Source organism: Eurosta solidaginis, chromosome 2, assembly GCF_040869045.1.
Source record: "Eurosta solidaginis isolate ZX-2024a chromosome 2, ASM4086904v1, whole genome shotgun sequence".
NCBI classification, from domain to species: domain Eukaryota; kingdom Metazoa; phylum Arthropoda; class Insecta; order Diptera; family Tephritidae; genus Eurosta; species Eurosta solidaginis.
This window is the reverse complement of record NC_090320.1, coordinates 268240519-268257170: the sequence shown is the minus strand read 5'-3', so window position 1 is coordinate 268257170 and position 16652 is coordinate 268240519. Positions and strand designations below refer to the sequence as shown.

Genomic DNA, 16652 nt, shown 5'->3' with positions numbered 1-16652 from the left:
TAACCGGTCCCGAAAAAGGAACCGGTTCCGAAAAAGTATTCTGGTTTTAAATTAAGCGGTTCGGAAAAAAGTATCCGGTTCTAAAAGTATAACCAGTTTCAAAAGAAGCCAGCTTCAAAAAGTAACTTCATGAAAGACAGTACTAAATGTAACATGGTGCGATGTCAATAGGTTTTACTATTACTAGGTTTTATAGTAACAATTCAATATACTTTGGCGGCCACCGTGGTGTGATGGTAGCGTGCTCCGCGTATCACACCGTATGCCCTGGGTTCGCACCCCGGGCAAAGCATCATCAAAATTTTAGAAATTAGGTTTTTCAATTAGAAGAAAATTTTTCCAAGCGGGGTCGCCCCTCGACAGTGTTTGGCCAGCGCTTCGGGTGTATTTCTGCCATGAAAAGCTCTCAGTGAAAATTCATCTGTCTTGCAGATGCCGTTCGGAGTTGGCATAAAACATGTAGGTCCCGTCCGGCCAATTTGTAGGGAAAATCAAGAGGAGCACGACGCAAATTGCAAGAGAAGCTCGGCCTTAGATCTCTTCGGAGGTTATCGCGCCTTACATTTATTTTTTATTTTTAATTCAATATACTTTAGAAAACGTTCTGGTCTTGCGTGAAAAGCCAGTTTGGGAGATTTATTGAGTTATAATTAATGAAGTTAATTAAGAAATAATTGAAAGCCCTAAAAATGAATGAATAAGCAAACTAAATTAATGTGTTCATTTGTTTTTCATAGATAATGATGCAGCTGATAGTTGGGACGCTGACGATGATCCTGTCATAACACCTGACGAAGATGAACCAGACGAAGCTATCGAAGATGCAGAAAATGATATTGCGCCTAAGATCTCAAAGAAGAAACCACCAAAGATCGAAGAGTCACGCAGCAAAAAAGAGCATGTGAATGTTGTCTTTATTGGACATGTTGGTATGTATTTTACAAATGCCTGTGTTGTTGTTGTTGTAGCGATAAGGTTTCTCTCCGAAGGCTTTTGGGAGTGTTATCGATCTGATGGTCCTTTGCCGGATACAGATCCGATACGCTCCTGTACCACAGCACCATTAAGGTGCTAGCGCGACCATCTCGGGAACGATTTACATATATGGCCACATTAAACCTCCAGGCCATCCCTCCCTCCCCACCCCCAAGTTCCATGAGGAGCTTGGGGTCGCCAGAGCCTCGTCTGTTAGTGAAACAGGATTCGCCGCTGGAAGGCGAGGTTGACAATTGGGTTTGGAGAAGGTATATATTGCGCTGGCAACCTGAAAGGGTTGCGCTACACAGCCTATTGAAGCTGGTATTTCAGTCGCCTCTTACGACAGGCATACCTACCGCGGGTATATTCTGATCCCCTAACCCGCTGGGGGATACAAATGCCTTTCAAAGAGAATAGTTTTGTAATTTAAAGATCCGTAGCGCGTACATTTGGTAAGATAAATAATCTTTTTTTTTATTTCAGATGCTGGCAAATCAACAATTGGTGGACAGATAATGTATCTAACGGGTATGGTTGATAAACGTACACTTGAGAAATATGAACGCGAGGCACGCGAAAAATCACGCGAAAGCTGGTACCTTTCGTGGGCATTGGACACAAATCAAGAAGAACGTGACAAAGGCAAAACTGTGGAAGTCGGTAGAGCCTTTTTTGAGACCGAACGTAAACATTTTACTATTTTGGATGCGCCAGGTCACAAGAGTTTCGTACCCAATATGATTGGCGGTGCAGCACAAGCCGATTTGGCCGTTTTGGTTATATCTGCGCGAAAAGGTGAATTCGAAACTGGTTTCGATCGTGGTGGGCAGACGCGTGAACACGCCATGTTAGCTAAAACTGCTGGTGTTAAGCATTTAGTTGTTTTGGTTAATAAAATGGATGATCCGACTGTAAATTGGGATGAGATACGTTACAACGAATGTAGAGACAAAATATTACCATACCTCAAAAAATTAGGTTTTAATCCATCAAAGGATTTAACCTTTATGCCTTGCTCTGGCTTGGGCGGCGCCGGCTTACGTGATCCTGTGTCAGCCGAAATTTGCCCCTGGTATAAAGGATTGCCGTTTATACCATTCATTGATCAGTTGCCTTCGCTTAATCGTAATGCTGAGGGTCCATTCATTATGCCCATTGTTGACAAATATAAGGACATGGGTACAGTGGTGATGGGCAAAGTTGAATCAGGCACAGCGCGAAAGGGGCAAAATTTATTGGTTATGCCAAATAGGGTAAGTTCATACAAATTTTATTATAATGCAAACATAATATTTTAAAAACTAAAATTTTATTTTTAATATTTTACCTTTTATAGACACAAGTTTCTGTAGATCAATTATTCTCTGATGATGATGAAGTAACCTCTGTGGGTCCTGGTGAAAATATCAAGGTCAAGCTGAAGGTGTGTTAATTTTATGTGCTCCCACGTGTTTGCTTTCATTTACAAGTATTTTTTTTCTCTAATAGGGCATTGAGGAGGAGGATGTTTCACCCGGTTTTGTTCTATGCGATGCCACCAACCCAATTAAAACTGGCAAAATTTTCGATGCGCAAGTAGTAATTTTAGAGCATAAATCTATCATTTGTGCTGGTTACTCAGCTGTCATGCATATTCATTGTGCGGCTGAGGAAATTACGGTGAAAGTATGTTGACACGACATTAAGCTTAAAACATGAACTCTTCCTAAATCTTCTTAATTTTTTTAGGCCTTAATTTGTTTGGTAGACAAAAAGACAGCAGAAAAATCAAAAACACGTCCAAGATTTGTAAAACAAGATCAAGTGGCAATTATGCGTATTGAATGTTCCGGAATGATATGCCTTGAACAATTTAAACTATTCCCACAAATGGGTAGATTCACGCTACGCGATGAAAGTAAGTTTAAGAAAATATATCTATTGTTGTCTGAAGTGAAACTTCTTATGGCATATTGTATATGGGTTGCGCAACCAATCAAACACCAAATTACCCAAAAACTTCCGCCACACAAAAAAACTACAAGAGCTTCATTTTTTATACTCAACGTGCTTTGCACACAGAGTATATTAACTTTGATTGAATAACGGTTGGTTGTACAGGTATAAAGGAATCGAGATAGATATAGACTTCCATATATCAAAATAAACAGTATCGAAAAAGAAAAATTTGATTGAGCCACGTCCGTCCGTCCGTTACCACGATAACTTGAGTAAATATTGAGATATCTGCACCAAATTTGATACACTAGCTTATCTGGACCCAGAGTAGATTGGTATTGAAAATGAGCGAACTCGGATGATAACCACGCACACTTTATATATATATATATATAATTTTGGAACTCCCAAAAAACTTGATAATTTAGTAAATAATACACCTAGAATGTTGAAATTTGACACGTGGAATGATAGATATTTAGATTCTTGATAAAATTTTGGAAAAATTGTTTAAAATGGGCCTGGCACCGCCCACTTGTGATAAAATCAATTTTACAAATATTATTAATCATAAATCAAAAACAGTTAAGCCTATCGTAACAAAATTCGGCAGAGAGGTTGCCTTTACTATAAGGAACGTAGACTAATAAAATAAGCTATATCTTTGTAAAAAAGAGCTTTATATCAATGGTATTTCATTTCCCTAGTGTAATTATGACAATAAATAGGAAAAACTTCAAACGAAAAAATGGGTGTGGCAAGGCCCCTTTTATGACTAAGCAATTTTCTATTTTCGGTAGCCATAACTCGAAGAAAAATTAACGTATCGTAAACATATTTTCCTTACATTAGCAAAAAATATTTCTAGTATAGATGGACGGGATCGGTTAAAGACCACGCCCACTTGTATGTAAAAAAAGTTTAAAAGGGTTGTAGACGAAAACAATAAGCTATAACTTAGCAAAAAATAGTTTTGAATCAATGATATTTCACTTATCAAGTTTTATTGTAAGAGGAAATGGGGAGACATTTTTTTTTAAACGGGCGGTGCCACGTGTTATGTAGAAAAGTAATTTCTGAAATGTACAATTGAAGCTCACGCTGAGTATATAATGTTCGGTTACACCCGAACTTAGACACCTTTACTTGTTATACTCAGCTGAGCAGAGCTCACAGAGTATATTAATTTTGTTCGAACAACGGTAATCCGTGACGGCATAAACTAATCGAGATAGATATAGACTTATATATATCAAAATGATCTGGGCGAAAAAAGAAATTCATTTAGCCATGTCCGTCCGTCCGTAAACACGATAACTTGAGTAAATTTTGAGGTATCTTGATGAAATTTTGTATGTAGGTTCCTGAGCACTCATCTCAGATCGCTATTTAAAATGAACGAAATCGCGCCTACTTTTTCGATATCGAAAATTTCGAAAACCGAAAAAGTGCGATAATTCATTACCAACGACGGATAAAGCAATGAAACTTTGTAGGTGGGTTGACCTTATGACGCAAAATGGAAAATTAGTAAAATTTTAGACAATGGGCGTGGCACCGCCCACTTTTAAAAGAAGGTAATTTAAAAGTTTTGCAAGCTGTAATTTGGCATTGGTTCAAGATACAATGATGAAATTTGGCAGGAACGTTACTATATATATGCTAAATAAAAATTTGCAAAATCGGATGACGAAGACGCCCACTTAAAAAAAAAATTGTTTAAAGTCAAATTTTAACAAAAAAATTAATATCTTTTAAGTATATAAGTAAATTATGTCAACATTCAACTCCAGTAATGATATGGTGCAACAAAATACTAAAATAAAAGAAAAGTTCAAAATGGGCGTGGCTCCGCCCTTTTTCATTTAATTCGTCTAGAATACTTTTAAAGCCATACTTACTTAATTGGCGCTTAACCGTCTAAACGGTTATGGCCGTCCAACAAGGCACGCCAGTCGCTCCTTCGCTCCGCCAACCAGCGCCAAATGGTCACACCAAGGGAGTTTAAATCGTTTTCCCCCTGGTCCTTCCAACCTCTGCTTCCATAGGCGGGTTCCGATAGAAACACTTTCTTGGCCGGAGCATCATCTTTCATTCGCATAACGCAGCCGCTGCGTTTTAATTCGCTGGACTATGTTGATGTCTGCGTATAGCTCGTACAGCTCATCATTAAATCTTCTTCGGTACTCGCCATCACCAACGCGTAGAGGTCCATAAATCTTTCGAAGAACTTTTTTCTCGAACACTCCCAAAGCCACTTCATCTGCTGTTGTCATGGTCCATGCTTCTGCCCCATATAGCAGGACGGGTACGATAAGTGACTTGTAGAGTATGATTTTCGTTCGCCGAGAGAGGACTATACTTTTCAATTGCCTACCTAGTCCAAAGTAGCATTTATTGTCAAGATTGATTCTTCGCTGTATTTCAGTGATGATGTTGTTTCTAGTGTTGATGCTGGTTCCCAAATAAACGAAGTCATTTACTATTTCGAAATTATGGCTGCCAACAGTAGCGTGGTTGCCAAGGCACGTACGCGCTGACTCTTTGCTGGATGACAGCAGGTTCTTCGTTTTGGCCTCATTCACCATCAAACCCATCTTTACCGCTTCTTTTTCCAGTTTGGAGTAAGCAGAACTAACAGCGCGGGTGTTTAAATAAAATAAAAAATAAATGTAAGGCGCGATAACCTCCGAAGAGATCTAAGGCCGAGCTTCTCTTCCAATTTGCGTCGTGCTCCTCTTGATTTTCCCTACAAATTGGCCGGACGGGACCTACATGTTTTATGCCGAGTCCGAACGGCATCTGCAAGGCAGATGAGTTTTCACTGAGAACGTTTCATGGCAGAAATACACCCGGAGCGCTTGCCAAACACTACCGAGGGGCGACCCCGCATAGAAAAATTTTCTTCTAATTTAAAAACCCTATTTCTAAAATTTTGATGTTGCTTTGCCCGGGGTGCGAACCCAGGGCATACGGTGTGGTAGGCGGAGCACGCTACCATCACACCACGGTGGCCGCGCGGGTGTTTAGGCCGATGATTAAAGCCATAAGTCGAACAAAAATTTACCAATCCTTGTGAAATTCGGTAGGGGCATAGATTCTATGACGATAACTCTTTTCTGTGAAAATGAGCGAAATCGGTTGAGGCCACGCCCAGTTTTTATACACAGTCGACAGTCTGTCCTTCCGCTCAGACATTAACAGGATAAATTGAGCAAAAATCAATATGTCTTTACTAAACTTAGTTCATGTACTTATCTGTACTCACTTTATCTTGGTATGAAAAATAGCCGAAATCCGGCTATGACCACGCCCACTTTTTCGATGTCGAAAATTTCGAAAAATTAAAAAAAAAAATGCCTTAATTCTATACCAAACATGATGAAAGAGATGAAACATGGTAATTGGAGTTTATTATTATTGGTTTATTGACGCAAAATATAACTAGAAAAAACTTTGTAAAGTGGGTGTGACACCTACCATATTAAGTAGAAGAAAATGAAAACGATCTGCAGGGCGAAATCAAAAGCACTTGGAATTTTGGCAAGAATACTGTTCGTGGTATTACGTATATAAATAAATTAGCGGTACGCGACAGATGTGTGCTGGGTCACCCTGGTCCACATTTTGGTCGATATCTCGAAGACGCCTTCACATATACAACTAAGGGCCACTCCCTTTTAAAACACTCATTAATACCTTTAATTTGATACCCATATCATACAAACACATTCTAGAGTCACCCCTGGTCCACCTTTATGGCGATATCTCGAAAAGGCGTCCACCTATAGAACTAACGCCCACTCCCCTTTAAAAATACTCTTTAATACCTTCCATTTGATAACCATGTCATACAAATACATTCCAGGGTTATCCTAGGTTCATTTTCCTAAATAGTGATTTTCCCTTATTTTGTCTCCAAAGCTCTCAGCTGAGTATGTAATGTTCGGATACACCCGAACTTAACATTCCGTACTTGTTTTACTTATTCTTATTTCATGTTAATCTATTTACAGATAAAACAATTGCAATTGGCAAGGTATTGAAGGTTATTGAGTAAATTTAGCACAGCTAAAATTTTCAAGAATCGCCTTTCTTCTAAACGAGACACATACAAAATAAAGAGCCTAGATGAACAGCGTCGTCGAACTAGTTGAATGCTGCATCTTACAAATGCCATGTCATATAATGAATAAATGCAAATAAAATTGAACTTGGGCATGACAAATTTGTGGAGGAATAAAAACTGATTAAAAACAAACACATACACTTAATATAATAAAAAAAAAACGAAATAATAAACAAACGAAAACTATGAAAAGTAAACACATAAAAAATATATTATTATATTATTGCTATAATTAAATATGAGACCACTTATATACAATTATTGATTTTATTATTTCGGTTGAAGTTGCAAAAGAAAAAAATTAAAAAAAAAGAAGTAAAAAACAAAGTCAGAGACACCGTAACACTAATACGCAAACAAACTTTAAACTAACTGCTGCTAAAAGTGAGCGCAAAGTAATTTTGAATTGATTTTTTTATATATATACATACATATAAAATTCGATAGCATTTTAAGATCGAGATATTAAAAACAAGAAATAAGAAAAACTATAAAAAAGAAAAAAAGATTAAAACAATATAGCGCAGTTCCCTACAATAAAAACCTAGTATGTATACAGAAAAATAATCGAATGCCGCTTGATCACATACATTCTTATATAAAAAAAAACTATCAGATAAACATTACCTTTCATTCATACAGCGTAATTTCTTTGAAAATGTATAATAATTTTACCAACTTCTTTATTTTCTTGTTTTCCCCCAAATGAAAAAGAATTCACCGTGTTTTCACGGCGAGTTTAAGTTAACTTGATTTTTACCATGCCCTGAGCATTTAAGTTTTTTTTATACTTTCAAATTGGCAAGGCTAAACTGCGCTTAACAATAGCTCCAGCTTATACTCGCATTGTAAAACCGATCATAAGTATATTTATTACATTTCAGAGTTAAACTTTTGCTAAATTTAACTGCAGTTTATACTAGAGCTTACGATATCTTCTCGAACACAAGCGAGATTTTCGCGACCCGAGAAATCGAGAACTCAACTTCTCGCGAGATTCTCGTGTCTCAAAGTCCTCGTAAATCTCGCGAGCTTCTCGACATTCTTACTTAATCGCTGTATGGACAGTAGGGCTGTGAACTGCATCCGGATTTTTCGAGATTCGAGAATCTCACGAGCCTTACGAGTAATTCGAGATTCGAGAATCTCGCGAGAAGGTGAGACTCGCGAATAATCTCTTCTCGAACATGTTCGAGAAATCGTAAGCTCTAGTTTATACTCTCACTAAAAAATCGGGCATTAAATGCTATTCGAACAGTTCCTTAGGAGTTTCATATTAACACGCAATATGGTCTTTTTGAATGTCTTCAAGATAATTCTTAGAAAATTCATCTAGTTTACTTGACCATATCCATTAAAAATTTGGGTTTTTACAAATACATTACATTTTTTTTTATAAAGTTTTTTCAATTTCTTGAACCTGTTTGATTGTAATATTGCGTTGCGATTTATCATGTCTTTTGTAACATTTGCTAAGCTAAATTTAATATCCCCAAATTTTCAGAAGTTTGAATATCATTTTTTTCGAATTTTAGTTAATGGGCCCACTGTATAAATTATTAAAAACCTGCTATGGAATCGTAACATACGATCACGGATCGAAAACAGTTTTCACACATGCGATAAAAATAGGGCTATCCAACTATTTAAAAAAATAATAATATGTGATCCGGTCTATGAAAAGGTGGCTTATGACTAAAAAAAAAACAGGTGTTAACTGCTGCTTCTCGCAATTTCTTTTTTGAGTCATAAGCCACCTTTTCATATATTATAATATGGATTAAGTGAGAACGCGTTGTCTCTAGTTCACATATTTCATTAATCCAATGCACCATTTCGGAGCTATAGTGATTTAAAAAACGGCATTCGATCACGGATCGTATGTAACGATTCGGCCCCTGTATACCATGCCTGTCTTCGTGAAAAAAGGGCAACGATATGCATTTCAATATCGACAGCTGAGTGGAATATCGCTCTATCTCGGCTGCTTTTTTGAAAATACCTTATTCCAGCAAACTTTTTAACTATATAAAAATTTTTTGAAGAACGCTCTACATGTTGTTGTTGTTTTTGTTGCTGTAGGATAAGGAATCTACATCAGAATCCTTTTCAAAAACCCCTATCGCAGAAATTTATGGAATAACGTGCTGATTCGGAATTCGGTTGAAGAACGCCATATCTCAGAATTTTTACAAAAACGCACTATCTCAGAATAAATTTAATGCAAATTGAGGTGAAAAAGTATTTTGGACGTTACTGTAAAATAGGTCGTCTTTGAAAAAAAAAAAAAAAAACAGATAATTCTTTCCCTAAACGACTTTTGATATACTGGTTTTCGAACTATCAGCCGATATAGTGCGACATTCCACTCCAGCGTCGAAGAACGGAAATTAGTTTGAAATTAATGCAACGAATGATTTTGGTGTGCAAAAACTTTGGCAAATTTATAAACTGCATGACATTTTATTTTTTCAATGGGTTTTTCAGACGCTAGACAGAGTATCTCGAAAAAAAAAGGAGTTTCTTTTCCTTATAAGTTGCAGTTTTAGCAGCTTTTCCTTGACAGCAGTTTCACACAAGTCTATCTAGTATACCAGATACCACGATTCCACCACGCTCAAACTCCTTATTTGACCCCGGTATCAATAATCCAAAAACAAAAACCAAAAAAAATTAGGCGAAAAACGTTCTAATAATTTAAGCCGACTTTTATAAAACTTAAGAAAAAGTGTGTTAAGCTAAAATATATAGAACTGCACTTTCGTTTTGTATTTAAAATGAAAAACTTTTTTTTTTTAACTTTTGAAACATTTTAAAATTTTTCAAAAATTAACCTTGAAACCATATACACCTACATATATTGCTAATAGAATACCCAACAAGCAAAGTAAACGTAATGTAAGTTTATAAAAAGTTTCTCAAATAAACACTAAGCTTAAAAAACGTAGATTTTTTTTTTACAAATTGTTTAGAATTGTTTAGAAACGGCTCGTTGCTTTTAAGCTTATAAATGTAAACTTACGAAATATTTCTAAAAGAAAGCTTGTTATAAATGCTTTCCCAAAGCTTTTTATAAGCGATAATTTTTATTGCAATCATGTCAATAATGTGAAAATATACATTAGGGCGGGTCAAATTGAATGGGGAAAATGGGGGAAAAAACTTCACGTGCACATCCATATTCTGAATCTATGGGTCATACTGAGTAATATTGTCCATTGGACCATAGGTCTGAAATGAATTTCGAGCCTCCCTAATTTTGTTAGAAAATTTGATATCCCAATCCGAATTCGAATTTGACATTTATTTTCATGTATTTTATTTGTGTGAGCCGCTATTCGGATCGGAATATAAAATTTCCTAACAAAATTAGGGAGGCTCGAAATTCATTTCAGACCTATTGTTCCATGGACAATATTACTCAGTATGACCCATAGATTCAGAAACTGGATGTGCCTTCAACAATAAATTTGACCTACCCTAATATACATTCATAATATATGTATATGTATATATATGATTTAATTCTTAATTTCATGCATACATTGAATGAAGAATAGCTGTAATTCTAATGGGTTGTTAGTGAATCAAAGAAACGGCTTAAATGCAGCCATTCTCTCATGAACAAAATTTTATGAAAATAAATTGATGAACATTTCAGTTGAAAAATATTGACCAGTAATTTTCTCGTCTTTTTTGTAAACATTTACGATTTACTTTCACAGCTGAATTATTTATTAATATCTGCCCTCAACGCTTATAAAATGTTTTCTGAAAAAAATTTAAATATATTTATTAATACTGAAAATATTTATATATCGCAAGTCCACTTCAGGTTTCTTTTAAAAACATTTACAGAAATGCCTGTTGGGTATACTCGCAATGAGTTTTGAAATCGAAATCAAAAAACGACAGCCCACAAACTTTTTGTGATTGTGGCAGCATAAGTGTGACAAGAAAAAATTTAAATTTGGGTACATTCGATTACACAGTCCGACAAAATTTAACCATCATTCAGACCCAGACACCGGACTATATATTTTCGAAGGATTTTGATGCGATGAATCGAAATCGGGCCTCATAATTGCTCTATCAACTCTGATTTTCGAGATATCCCAACCTAAAAGTGCAAAAAACACCGTTTTTGCCCATATTTGAGGTTATGTAGCCTTGCAGATGTTTTTTTTTACCAAAATTAAATGATAGCATCTTTAAGTACAAGTCTTCTTCTTTCAAATGGCGTTGAGTTTGCTCAAATATCATTTTTTTTCGCTGAGATATCGCATTTTGAAATTTTCATGCCTCTAAATTTTCCTACACCTGAAAATCGATTGAGCTAACATAGACATGATATATTCGATTACCAATTTTCTTGAATAGTCTTATTTTTCTTAAAATTTTGTGTCACATCATAAGTGTGCTAACTCACCACACCCCTACACTAACTAACCACACCCTACACTAACCCTCGGGTACCATGTCACACACATCCCTTACCCCTAGAAACCACCCATATCATACCGTAAGCAGGCTAACCCACTTAACCGTGGGGCACTTATGGTGTGAGACAAAATTTTAAGAAAAATAAGACTCAATTCAAGAAAAGTAGTCATCGACTATATCATGTCTATGTTATCTTAATCGATTTTCAGGTGTAGGAAAATTTAGAAACATGAAACTTTCAAAATGCGATATCTCAGCGAATAAAAATGACATTTGAGCAAACTCAACTCCATTTGAAAGAAGACTTGTACTTAAAGATGGCAGCCTATTATTTTGGTGAAAGAAAACATCTGCAAGGCTACATAACGTCAAATATGGGCAAAAACGGCGTTCTGTGCACTTTTAGGTTGGTATATCTCGCAAATCAGAGTTGATAGAGCAATTTTGAGGCCAGATTTCGATTCATCGCATCAAAATCCTTCGAAAATATATAGTCCGGTTTCTGGGTCTCAGATGCTGTCGGCCTGTGTTATTATCTGTTGTTTGTGGGTGTACCCAGCCTTAAGAAGCAATAAGGAAATATTACATATATGTTGAAAACAAAAAGATTTACTCATGTTTAATTTTTAAAGCGCATCAGTGAGCACAATATATTGAATACGTTTGTCTTTATATTTTTTAAATCTATGTATGTTAGTTTTCTTTTAAAAATATTTTTTGTTTCCAAAACATAACCAAGTTTTGTTTCTTTTGCTTCGCCCTAGCTTTTACATAAATACATACATATCGTTAGCTAAATTCACAAAAGCACAACAAATTTAAAAACCATTTTTTTTCACATTTAAAAGTTATTGTTTCTTACACTTACAAATTTTTTCCCAAGCGGTGCATTTTAATATATCATACCAAATAAATAAATAAATAAAATCTGCGAGAAACGCAGTTTCGAAAAATCTGTTGGTTAGAGCCTTTGTGAATTAAGCTAACGATATGTATCATTTTATTTCTGCAAAGTGAAATGTTGGAAGAGATCAATTTTGTTAACTTGAATAATTAACTGGGTATTTTACAATTTTAACTAAGCTAAGCTAAACTAAAATCCCATAACTACGCACTATATTATTTATGAAAAGAATTTTAAATAAAAGCAAAAATTGAAAATGTTATTGGTTAATGTTTATTTGTGGGTGGCATACAATGTGTTTAATATTTTAATAATTGGTTGTTCGAAAATAAGTTTATCCGGATAAGCGAGTTAAAACAAAACAGAAAAAAAAATAATTGTTTTATATCACAATCCTGAATTTTCTTTTTATTGTGAAATAATTTATAAAATAAAAATCAATTCAAATAAATTAGTTTTTGGTTTGAAGTGCGAGGAAAAGATACTCAAAATAGTCAATACAACTCCCTGTGGAAGACGTGAAACCTTCGAAACGCGTAGTAGCTTACTCTCCGCAAAAAGAATGCTTTCTATTATGTAAGTGGGCCTTATTCATACTTGGCGCCATTTTTAGCTTTAACTGTTGAAGTTTATTAAATCTCACATTTTTATCTACGCTGTCTCCGCTTCAGGTTTATTTGAAGCTTTATTTTTTCATATTGAAAATATTAAAAAGTGGGATCACGTGAGGCAGTTTATCCGGATAAGCGAGTTAAAAAAAAAAAAACAGAAAAAAAAATAATTGTTTTATATCACAATCCTGACTTCTTTTTATTGTGAAATAATTTATAAAATAAAAATCAATTCAAATAAATTAGTTTTTGGTTTGAAGTGCGAGGAAAATCTACTTAAAATAGTCAATACAACTCCCTGAGGAAGACGTGAAACCTTCGAAACGCGTAGAAGCTTACTCCGCAAAAAGAATGCTTTCTGTTATGTAAGTGGGCCTTATTCATACTATGGCGCCATCTCTAGCTTTAACTGTTGAATTTAATTAAATCTCACATTTTTTCTACGCTGTCTCCGCTTCAGGTTTATTTGAAGTTTTATTTTTTCATATTGAAAATATTAAAAAGTGGGATCACGTGAGGCAGTTTGAATTTCCTTACATGTTTTTTAACCAAAAAAAAATTGTTTAATTTTCTTTCTTCCTTTGTCTACACCTTTTCCAATTTAAGTTCAGAAAATTACAATTCAAGTTCAGAATTTCCAATTTAAATTCAGAAATTTACAATTCAAGTTCAGAATTTTAAATTCAAGTTCAGAATTTTAAATTCAAGTTCAGAATTTTCAATTCAAGTTCAGAAAATTACAATTCAAGTTCAGAAATTCCAATTTAAATTCAGAAATTTCCAATTCAAATTCAGAAATTCAAATTTAAATTCAGAAATTTCCAATTCAAGTTCAGAAAATTACAATTTAAATTCAGAAAATTAGAATTCAAGTTCAGAATTTTCAATTCAAGTTCAGAAAATTTTTCGGGTCTTTTTTTTCATCCAATGGAAATAAATGTATGTAAGATGGTATCTATGTGTTAAGGAAGCATTGGGAGCACCATGAGAGGTCAAGTCTTCCTCCACCTTCGCAACTCTGTGGCGGTCTCCCCCTTCCACTGCTTCCAAACTGCTGTTTCGACTGAAGTACTTTCTTGGCCGTAGCGTCATCATGCATTTGTTGGAAAGAATTATCCTCCATTTGATTTCAAGGTTCGGGATGTACACACTTTAAGAAAACTTGGGGTGCACTATACCCAACCCACCATTTTGGCAACATGGTCAACGAAGCATCAACACCTCCGCAAGTAACATATAAGTATAAAATTAATTAATTAAAATAACTTTGGAAAATTAACATCCCACTTATAAATTTCTGAATTGGAACTGTAATTTTCTGAACTTGAAATGAAAATTCTGAACTTGAATTGTAAATTTCTGAACTTGAATTGTAGTTTTCTGAATTTCTATTGGAATATCTGAACTTGAATTGTAAATATATGAACTTCAATTGTAAATTTCTGAATTTAAATTGGAAATTCCGAACTTGAATTGTAATTTTCTGAACTTGAATTGCAATTTTCTGAACTTGAATTGTAAATTTCTGAACTTAAACTGGAAAAGGTGTACAAGTTTTTCCATTTTACTGTCAAAAGTTTTCTACACGCAACAACAAAATACATTTGTGAAACAATTTTTACGATTTCTACATTCTCTATACCCAAGCCCATGACGCAATAAAGCCAGGCAGGTGAAGTCAATATTACAAAATGGAGTTGCATTTGACAATACTCTCCCTCATAAATTTAAGTGTTGCTTCTTGACTTATCTGCAGCATTGATTTTTTCAATACCATAAAAAAGACTACATTAATGGCTTTCCGATATGTCAAGTAAAGTGCAGGAAAATAAAAATAATGCCTGCGGACTGTATTTCCTTTTGTCGGAGTGCTTATTTCCTTTTCCTCAGGAAATGAAACAGTTTTAGTCAACGGAACTGATTGGCTGCATCTTCAGAGCACCACATTGTCACATAGCTAAGGAATGTGGAAACATACTGCTGACGTCAATTAAATGATTGACGATCTGAATGTTGCGGATGAGTATGTAGAAGTCTTGTTATACGAAAACTATGAATTGACGGTATACGGTCGCAAGACCGTACATTTATCTATGTAAACCAAGCGTCGAATTAAGCTCATTCAGCAGAAAGAGGTGGTTGTTGTAAAAATATAAAGTGGCAGCGGTTTTACAGCAACGATTTTTCAACAAATCGGAGCTTATACATTTTTCTGATGTCAAAAAAATCGGCTTATCAGAATTTTATTTAAACAGCTCTGGCTATCCGTGGAAACATTTAGACCAATATGAAGTACTCCCAGCCGGATGATCAAACCCGATAGACATTATTCTGAATTTCTCTATCCACCTGCCAATCCTCTGTCTTACCCTCTTCCTCTCTTGTTTCCTCGCCCCTCTGCATTTTCTAGTTTACCTTATTCAACTCCTATTTCACCACCCCTTCCATTCTTCCTTAAATCTTCCCGCTTTTGCTCTTCCTCGTCTCGCTCTTGCCCCTATCCAAGTCTATCTCTCACCATTAGTTACCCTTAATCGTATCCTTATTCTTAATCCTGTTAACCTCTTATTACTACTTTGTCACAAACCATTACCCTTATTTTTACTTTTACTCTCACTCCATCTTTCTCTTGTTTTATTTTTTTTATTTTCCGATTTTCCTCCAACTTCCTATGTGGAGTTATATCGAGTTTCGCTCTTTTCCGCACATTACATTGCCGAGGTAGTAAAAAAGTTATAAAATAGTACCAACATTTTTTCCTTCCTACTACTTTAAAATTCAGGGCCGGATTATGAGGGCCGTCAAATATTTGTTTTGTACCACTGAGATCACCTGTCTGGGTTAATGTGTCATGTCCCAAGCCTATTCAACCAATTCGCAGTGCAGAAGAATGTCAAGTCAAAAGAAAAATTTCATTGATTGCGATTAACTGACATGTTGTAGTACAAGGCGTGGTATAAAAAATAATCAACAAGAAGCAATCAGCTGTTGGGATAACAACACCTGGTACTGAATTCGCCTTGCAAAAATTACAACCCAATAACGAAATTGGAATTGCCTTTTCAATACGATGGGAAAAACTAATTATTTCACTAAACGAAGTTGTGGTTTCGTTAAGTTTCGTTTTTATATATTTCAATTAGTTATTCTTTCATAAGACCCTTGGAATACTAATATATTTGTTTATGAAAAATATTTTTTTTTATTAAATATTTTTGTGCTTAGTGTTGTTAATTGAAAATTATAAACATAGTTAAAGTATCGAAAAGCAGTTGTAGCCCCCTCTGTCAAAAACATAACGTGCGCTAAATAAAATATCAAGGCGAATTCAGTACCAGGTGTTGTTATCCCAAACGTTAATTGCTTCTTCTCAAGGCGAAACTATACCAGGTGGTGGCAAAGGGCATATAACCAATTCGCCGTGCAGAAGAATGTCAAGTCAAAAGAAAATTTTTATTGATTACGGCTAACTGACATATAGTTATACAAGGCGTTATATGGAAAATAATCAAGAAGAAGCAATCAGCTGTTGAGATAGCAACACCTGGTAGTGAATTCGCTTTGCTTCTTCTTGATTAATTTCCATAAAACGCCTTGTCAAGGCGAATTTATACAAGGTGATGGCCAAACGAATTCAACAAATTCGCCG

The 16652-nt window shown here is 35.1% G+C and overlaps 1 protein-coding gene across 3 annotated transcripts in view; it reads left to right on the top strand.

Moving 5' to 3' along the window:
• The window catches only part of eRF3 (eukaryotic translation release factor 3), a 34715-nt gene extending 22061 nt beyond the window's left edge, over nucleotides 1-12654 (top strand). For all 3 annotated transcript variants that reach the window (XM_067767893.1, XM_067767895.1, XM_067767894.1), the window contains 6 exons: nucleotides 738-929; nucleotides 1462-2231; nucleotides 2315-2401; nucleotides 2467-2643; nucleotides 2707-2875; nucleotides 6933-12654. In XM_067767893.1, the coding sequence (XP_067623994.1) occupies nucleotides 738-929; nucleotides 1462-2231; nucleotides 2315-2401; nucleotides 2467-2643; nucleotides 2707-2875; nucleotides 6933-6976 (1439 nt within the window). In that variant the 3' untranslated portion in view covers nucleotides 6977-12654. The remainder of the gene's footprint in view (nucleotides 1-737; nucleotides 930-1461; nucleotides 2232-2314; nucleotides 2402-2466; nucleotides 2644-2706; nucleotides 2876-6932) is intronic.
• Nucleotides 12655-16652: the final 3998 nt, after the last annotated feature.